Genomic DNA, 8,574 nt, shown 5'->3' on the forward strand with positions numbered 1-8,574 from the left:
TCCCCAAATTCCCGAATTCCAAAATTTCTGAATTCCCAAATCCCCAAATTCTGGAATTCCCCAAATCACAAATTCCCGAATTCCCAAAATCCCCGAATTCCCAGATTCTCAAAAATCTCAATTTCCAAAAATCCAGGAATCCCAAATTCCTCAAATTCCTGAATTCCTGAATTCCCCAAAATTCCCAAACTCCCAAATTCCCCAAAATTCCCAAACTCCCAAATTCCCAAAACCCTGAATTCCCAAATTTCCAAATTCTCAAATTCTTGAATTCCTGAATTCCAAAAATTCCTGAATTCCAGAATTCCAAATCCTCAAATCCCCGAATTCCCTAAATCCTGAGTTTTCCAAATTCCCGAATCCCCCAAGCCCCAAACAGAATTCCCGGGATTTTTTCCTGGAATCTCATCCCGATTTTTCCTTTTTTATTTTATTTTTTTTTTAATTTTGTTTTTCCCCCAGAGGGCCCCGGCTGAGGAGATCACGTACGAGACCCTGAAAAAAGCCATCGGTAAGGGAGGGAATTCTGGGAATTCTGGGAATTCTGGGAATTCTCCAAAAGCTCCAGGCTGAGAATTCCCAAAAATCCCTACCCTGTTGTTTTTCCCGGTTTTTCTCCTGTTTCTTTCCTGGTTTTCCCACGTTTTTTCCCGCGTTTTTTATCCTGTTTTTATCCCGTTTCTATCCCGGTTTTCCCCCGTTTTTTCTCCCATTTTCCCCCCATTTCTATCCCGTTTTTATCCCGTTTTTTCCCCCGTTTTTTCTCCCATTTTTCTCCGTTTCTATCCCGTTTCTATCCCGTTTTCTCCCCGTTTTTCCCCATTTTTTATCCCATTTCTATCCCATTTTTATCCCATTGTTTATCCCGTTTCTATCCCGTTGTTTCTTCCGTTTTTCTCCCGTTTTTTCCCTTTATCCCGTTTTCCCCCCCCCCCGCCCCGTTTCCCCGACGTTTTTTCTCCCGTTTCTATCCCGTTTTCCCCCCGTTTTTTCCCCGTTTTTTCCCCATTTTTCCCCCGTTTTCTCTCCGTTTTTCTCTCGTTGTTTATCCCGTTTCTATCCCGTTTTTCTCCCATTGTTTACCCCGGTTTTTTCCCTTTTCTATCCCATTTTTCCCGCCGTTTCTATCCCGTTTTTCTCCCGTTTTTCCCCCATTTCTATCCCGTTGTTTCTATCCTGTTTTTGTCCCGTTTTTAATCTCATTTTTGTCCCGTTTTTCTTCCATTTTTATCCCGTTTTTTCTCTCATTTTCCCCCCGTTTCCATCCCGTTTTCCCCCGTTTTCTTCCCGTTTCTATCCCGTTTTTCCCCCGTTTTTTATCCCGCTTTTTTCTCCCGTTTTTACCCCGTTTTTTTCCCGTTTCTATCCCGTTTTTCCCACCGTTTCTATCCTGTTTCTCTCCTGTTTTTCCCGCCGTTTTTTACCCCGTTTTTATCCCGTTTTTCTTCCGTTTCTATCCCGTTTTTCCCTTTATCCCGTTTTTTTTCCCTGCTGTTTCCCCCCGTTTTTCCCCTGTTTCTATCCCGTCTTTATCCTGTTTTTTCCTGGTTTTTTTCCGCCATTTTCCTCCCGGTTTTCTCCCGTTTTTCCCTTTATCCCTTTTTTTTCCCCGCTGCATCCCCCCGTTTTTTCCCCCGTTTCTCTCCCGTTTTTCTCCCGTTTCTATCCCGTTTTTTATCCCGTTTTTTATCCCGTTTTTTATCCCGTTGTTTCCCGTTTTTTATCCCGTTTTTTCTCTCCCGTTGTTTTTATCCCGTTGTTTTTCCCCCGTTGTTTCTCCTCCCGTTTTTTCTCTGTCCCGTTGTTCCTGTCCCGTTTTTTATCCCGTTTTTTCTGTCCCGTTTTTTCTCTGTCCCGTTTTTTATCTCCCGTTTTTCCTCTGTCCCGTTTTTCCTCTGTCCCGTTTTTCCTCTGTCCCGTTTTTTATTCCGTTTTTTTCTGTCCCGTTGTTTCTCTATCCCGTTTTTCCTCTGTCCCGTTTTTCCCTGTCCCGTTTTTTCTCTGTCCCGTTTTTTATCCCGTTTTTCCTCTGTCCCGTTTTTTATCTCCCGTTTTTCCTGTCCCGTTTTTTCTCTCCCATTGTTTTTATCCCGTTTTTTCTCTCCCGTTGTTTCTCTGTCCCATTTCCTCTGTCCCGTTTTTTCTCTCCCGTTTTCCCTCTGTCCCGTTTTTCCTGTCCCGTTTTTCCTGTCCCGTTTTTTTCCCTATCCCGTTTTTCCTGTCCCGCTTTTTATCCCGTTTTTTCTGTCCCGTTTTTTCTCTGTCCCGTTTTTTATCTCCCGTTTTTTATCCCGTTGTTCCTGTCCCGTTTTTTATCCCGTTTTTTCTCTGTCCCGTTTTTCCTCTGTCCCGTTTTTATCCCGTTTTTTCTCTGTCCCGTTTTTTATCTCCCGTTTTTCCTCTGTCCCGTTTTTCCTGTCCCGTTTTTCCTCTGTCCCGTTTTCTATCCCGTTGTTTCTCTGTCCCATTGTTCCTGTCCCGTTTTTTTATCCCGTTTTTTCTGTCCCGTTTTTCCTGTCCCGTTTTTTTCTGTCCCGTTTTTCCTCTGTCCCGTTTTTTATCTCCCGTTTTTTTATCCCGTTGTTCCTGTCCGTTTTTTATCCCGTTTTTCCTGTCCCGTTTTTTCTCTGTCCCGTTTTTCCTCTGTCCCGTTTTTTTTCCCTGTCCCGTTTTTCCCTGTCCCCGTTTTTTCTCTATCCCGTTTTTTCTCTATCCCGTTTTTTCTCTATCCCGTTTTTTCTCTATCCCGTTTTCCCTCTGTCCCGTTTTCCCTGTCCCGTTTTTCTCTGTCCCGTTTTTTTTTCCCTGTCCCGTTTTTTCCCTGTCCCGTTTTTCCTGTCCCGTTTTCCCTCTGTCCCGTTTTTTTCCCTGTCCCGTTTTTCTTCCCTCTCTGTCCCGGGTTTTCCGTTCCCAGTGGACAGCGTGGCGGTGGCGGAGCAGGAGCGCGAGCGCCGGCGCCTGGTGGTGGAGAAATTCCAGAGGGCCCCGTTCGAGGAGATCGCGGCGCACTGCGGGGCACGGGTGAGACGGGAAAGGGATAATCCCGGGAATGTCCCGGAATAATCCCGGGAAAACCAGGGAAAATAGCCCAGGAATGTCCGGGAATAATCCCGGGAAAATCCGGGAATAATCCCGGGAAAACCAGGGAAAATAGCCCGGGAAAATCAGGGAATAATCCCGGGAAAATCCGGGAAAATAGGCCGGGAAAATCAGGGAATAATCCCGGGAAAATCTGGGAATGTCCGGGGAAATCTGGGAATAATCCCGGGAAAATAGCCGGGAAAATCCGGGAAAAATAGCCCGGGAAAATCCGGGAAAATAGCCCGGGAAAATCTGGGAATAATCCCGGGAAAACAGCCCGGGAAAATCTGGGAAAATAGCCCGGGAAAATCTGGGAATGTCTGGGAAAATAACCCGGGAATATCTGGGAATAATCCCGGGAAAACAGCCCGGTGGGGAAAAATCTGGAATGTCTGGGAAAATAGCCCGGGAAAATCTGGGAAATAGCCTGGGAAAATCTGGGAAAATAGCCCGGGAAAATCTGGGAAAATAGCCCGGGAAAATACGGGAAAAATAGCCCGGGAAAATCTGGGAATAATCGCGGGAAAATCTGAGAAAATAGCCCGAGAAAATCCGGAATAATCCCGGGAAAATCTGGAATGTCCGGGAAAATAGCCCGGGAAAATCCGGGAATGTCTGGGAAAATAACCCGGGAAAATCTGGGAAAAATATCCCGGGAAAATCAGGGAATAATCCGGGAAAATAGCCCGGGAAAATCCGGGAATAATCCCGGGAAAACAGCCCGGGAAATCCTGGGAATGTCTGGGAAAAATAGGCCGGGGAAAATCCGGGAAAATAGTCCGGGAATATCCGGGGAGTATCCTGGGAAAAATCCTGGGAAATTCTGGGAAAAATAGCCCGGGAAAATCCGGGAAAATAGACTGGGAAAATCTGGGAAAAATCCCAGAAAAATCCGGGGAAAATTCTGAGAAAATCTTGGGAAAATCCTGAGAAATCCTGGGAATATCCCGGGAAAATCTGGGAAAAATATCCCGGGAAATCCAGGAAAAAATATCCCAGAAAAATCCTGGGAATGTCCTGGAAAACTCTGGGAATATCCTGGGAAAAATCCTGGGAAATCCTGGAATAATCCCGAGAAATTCTGGGAATATCCTGGAAAATCCCAGGAAAATCGTGGGAAATCCTGGGAAAAATATCCCAGGAATATTCCAGGAAAATCACAGGAAAAATCCTGGAAGATTCTGGGAATATCCTGGGAGAATCACGGAAAAAAAATCCCAGAAAAATCCAGGGAAATTCTGAGAAAATCTTGTGAAAATCTTGGAGAAATCCCAGAAAATCCTGGGAAATTTTGGGAAAATCCGGGGAAAATCCCGAAAAAAATCCAGCAAAATCCCGAGATTTATTCCCATTTTTCCCCCTGGGATTTATTCCCGGTTTTTTTTCTGGGATTTATTCCAAATTTTCCCTGGGAATCAGGATTGTTTATTCCCAGATTTCCAGGATTTATTCCCGGTTTTTCCAGGATTTATTCCCATTTTTCCAGGATTTATTCCCGGATTTTTCATGGGAATCAGGATTGATTTATTCCCGTTTTTCCCCTGGGATTTATTCCCATTTTTCCAGGATTTATTCCCGGATTTTCTTGGGATTTATTCCCAGATTTTTCCTGGAATCAGGATTTATTTATTCCTGGTTTTCCGTGATTTATTCCCATTTTTCCCGGATTTGTTCCCAGTTTTTCCTGGGATTTATTCCCATTTTTTCCCGGATTTATTCCCATTTTTCTTGAATTTCTCCTGTTTTTTTCCTGAATTTATTCCTGTTTTTTTCCCGGATTTATTCCCATTTTTCCCTGGGATTTATTCCCAGTTTTTCCCTGGATTTATTCCCATTTTTCCCAGATTTATTCCAGGTTTTTCCCATGATTTATTCCCATTTTCCTGGATTTATTCCCATTTTTCTTGAATTTCTCCTGTTTTTTTCCTGAATTTATTCCTGTTTTTCCCTGGGATTTATTCCCATTTTTCCTGAATTTATTCCCGTTCTTCCTGGATTTATTCCCGTTTTTCCCAGGCCATGCTGCTGCAGAGCAAACTGAACCAGATCTTCGAGATCACCATCCGGTGAGAGAAAATTCCGGAATTCGGGAATGATCCGGGAATTCGGGAATTTGGGAATATGGATCAGGAATGTGGGATTGGGAATCTGGGATTTCGGGATTGGGAATTCGGGAATGATCCAGGGATTTGGGATCGGGGATTTGGGAATTCGGGAATTTGGGATCAGGAATGTGGGATTGGGAATCTGGGAATTCGGGATCGGGGACGGGAATTCGGGACTGAGAGTTCGGGATTGGGAATTTGGGAATTTGGGATGAGAAATTGGGAATGAGCTGGGAATGCAACGGGAATTTGGGAATTCGGGATTGGAATTGGGGAATATGAGATTGGGAATTTGGGAATTCGGGATTTTGGGAATTTGGGATCAGGGCCAGGAATTCCGGATCAGGGAAGGGAATTTGAGATGGGAATTTGGAATGAGCCGGGAAGGCAACGGGAATTTGGGAATTCGGGATTGGGAATTGGGGAATTTGGGAATATGGGATTGGGAATGCAGGAATTTGGGAATTTGGGAATTCGGGAATTCAGGATCAGTAATTCCGGATCGGGGACGGGAATTTGGGAATTTGGGATTGGGAATTCGGGATTGGGAATTTGGGATCAGGAATGCGGGATCGGGAATTCAGGAATGATCCAAGGATTTGGGATTGGGAATCTGGGAATTCGGGATCGGGGACGGGAATTCGGGACTGAGAGTTCGGATTGGGAATTTGGGAATTTGGGATGAGAAATGGGAATGAGCCGGGAATGCAACGGGAATTTGGGAATTCGGGATTGGGAATTTGGGAATATGAGATTGGGAATTCGGGATTGGGAATTTGGGAATATGGGATTGGGAATGCAGGAATTTGGGAATTCGGGAATTCAGGATCAGGAATTCCGGATCGGGGATGGGAATTTGGGAATTCGGGATCGGGAATTCGGGATTGGGAATTTGGATCAGGAATGCGGGATTGGGAATTCAGGAATGATCCAGGGATTTGGGATCGGGAATTTGGGAATTCGAGAATTTGGGATCAGAATGTGGATTGGGAATCTGGAATTCGGGATCGGGGACGGGAATTCAGGACTGAGAGTTCGGGATCGGGAATTTGGGAATTTGGGATGAGAAAATTGGGAATGAGCCGGGAAGGCAACGGGAATTTGGGATATTCAGGATCAGGAATTCCAGATCGGGGACGGAAATTTGGGAATTTGGGAATTCAGGAATTCAGGAATTTGGGATGAGGGACAGGAATTGGGGATCGGGAATTTGGGGATTGAGATGGGAACGCAACAGGAATTTGGGAATTCGGGATTGGGAATTTGGGGTTGGGAATTTGGGAATTCAGGAATTTGGGATCTGGGACAGGAATTCGGGATCGGGAATTTGGGATTGGGATGAGAATTTGGGAATGAGCCGGGAATGCAACGGGAATTTGGGAATTCGGGATCGGGGACGGGAATTCAGGACTGAGAGTTCGGGATCGGGAATTTGGGAATTTGGGATGAGAAAATTGGGAATGAGCCGGGAAGGCAACGGGAATTTGGGAATTCGGGATTGGGGAATTGGGGAATTTGGGAATATGGGATTGGGAATTCGGGAATTCAGGATCAGGAATTCCAGATCGGGGACGGAAATTTGGGAATTTGGGAATTCAGGAATTCAGGAATTTGGGATGAGGACAGGAATTGGGGATCGGGAATTTGGGGATTGAGATGGGAACGCAACAGGAATTTGGGAATTCGGGATTGGGAATTTGGGGTTGGGAATTTGGGAATTCAGGAATTTGGGATCTGGGACAGGAATTCGGGATCGGGAATTTGGGATTGGGATGAGAATTTGGGAATGAGCCGGGAATGCAACGGGAATTTGGGAATTCGGGATTGGGAATTTGGGATTTTGGAATTCAGGGTTGGGAATGTGGGAATTCGGGAATATGGGATTGGGAATTCAGGAATTTGGGAATTCAGGAATTCGGGATCAGGGATGCAGGAATTTGGGAATTTGGGATCAGGGACAGGAATTCGGGATCGGGAATTTGGGATTGGGATGAGAATTTGGGAATTAGCCGGGAAGGCAACGGGAATTTGGGATCTGAGATGGGAATTTGGGAATTTGGGATCTGAGATGGGAATTTGGGATTGGGAATTTGGGATTAGGAACGGGATTTGGGAATTTGGGATCGGGAGCATCTTCTGGGTGGGGGAGGGGCTGTGGGAATTCCCTTTCCCCTCCCTCTTTTCCCATTCCCAAATTCCCATTTTTCCTGTTCCCAATTTTCCTGTTCCCAAATCCCCAAATTCCCGGATTTTTTCCCACCAGATCCCAGATTTTTCCCCACCCCAAATCCCAATTTCCCATTCCCAATTCCCTAAATTCCCCGATCTTTTCCCATTTTTTTTCCTATTCCAAATTTCCCATTCCCAAATCCCCAAATTCCCAGTTTTTTTCCCACTTTTCCCCCTGATCCCGGATTTTCCCCATCCCAAATCCCAATTTCCCACTTTTCCCACTTTTCCCCAAATTCCCTTTTCCCTCTCAATTCCCCATTCCCAAATCCCCTTTTCCCGAGGTTTTCCCCACTTTTCCCCATTCCCCAATTTCCCAATTTCCCATCCCAAATCCCCTTTTCCCAAATCCCCAAATTCCCGGATCTTTTCCCCCATTTTTCCCTGCTGATCCCGAATCTTCCCCATCCCAAATCCCAATTTCCCAACCCAAATCCCTTTCACCATCCCCAAATCCCCAAATTCCCGGATTTTTTCCCACTTTTCCACCAGATCCCAGATTTTCCCCACCCCAAATCCCAATTTCCCATCCCAAACACCCACTTTTCACCAAATTCCTTTTCCCTCTCAATCCCCATTCCCAATTCCCCTTTTCCCCGAGGTTTTCCCACTTTTCCCCATTCCCAAATTCCCAAATTCCCAAATTCCCGGATTTTTTTTCCACTTTTCCCGGCTGATCCCAAATCTTCCCCATTCCCAAATCCCAATTTCCCATCCCAAATTCCCTTTTCCCTCCCAAATCCCCTTCTCCCAATTTTTTTCCATTTTTCCCATTCCCAATTTCTCATTCTCAAATTCCTGGATCTTTTCCCACTTTTCCCAGCTGATCCCAGATTTTCCCCAACCCCAAATCCCATTTCCCCATTCCCAAATCCCCTTCTCCCAAGTAATTATTCCCATTCCCAAATTCCCAATTTCCCATCCCCAAATCCCCAAATTCCCGGGATCTTTTCCCCATTTTCCTGGCTGATCCCGAATCTTCCCCACCCGAAATCCCAATTTCCCATCCCAAATTCCCACTTTTCCCATTTTTCCCAAATTCCCTTTTCACTCCCAATTCCCAATTCCCCTTTTCCCGACGTTTTCCCACTTTTCCCCATTCCCAATTTCCCAATTTCCCATTCCCAAATCCCCAAATTCCCGGGATCTTTTCCCACTT

At 45.5% G+C, this 8,574-nt stretch overlaps 2 protein-coding genes across 2 annotated transcripts in view; both read left to right on the forward strand.

Moving 5' to 3' along the window:
- The window catches only part of LOC148217335 (protein EFR3 homolog B-like), a gene marked incomplete at its 5' end in the record, with an annotated part of 44,133 nt that extends 38,988 nt beyond the window's left edge, over nt 1-5,145 (forward strand). The window contains 3 exons of the mRNA XM_088158727.1: nt 463-511; nt 2,915-3,021; nt 5,098-5,145. Of these exons, the coding sequence (XP_088014853.1) occupies nt 463-476 (14 nt within the window). The remainder of the gene's footprint in view (nt 1-462; nt 512-2,914; nt 3,022-5,097) is intronic.
- Nucleotides 5,146-6,288: 1,143 nt separating this feature from the next.
- On the forward strand, nt 6,289-8,153 carry LOC148217336 (uncharacterized). The gene is made up of 2 exons (XM_088158728.1): nt 6,289-7,699; nt 8,017-8,153. Exon 1 carries the CDS (start codon nt 6,368-6,370, stop codon nt 6,839-6,841), a length of 474 nt encoding a protein of 157 aa, XP_088014854.1. The 5' UTR covers nt 6,289-6,367; the 3' UTR covers nt 6,842-7,699; nt 8,017-8,153.
- Nucleotides 8,154-8,574: the final 421 nt, after the last annotated feature.

This window comes from Sturnus vulgaris, unplaced genomic scaffold (genome assembly GCF_052056855.1).
Source record: "Sturnus vulgaris isolate bStuVul1 unplaced genomic scaffold, bStuVul1.hap1 Scaffold_865, whole genome shotgun sequence".
In the NCBI taxonomy this organism is placed as follows: Eukaryota; Metazoa; Chordata; class Aves; order Passeriformes; family Sturnidae; genus Sturnus; species Sturnus vulgaris.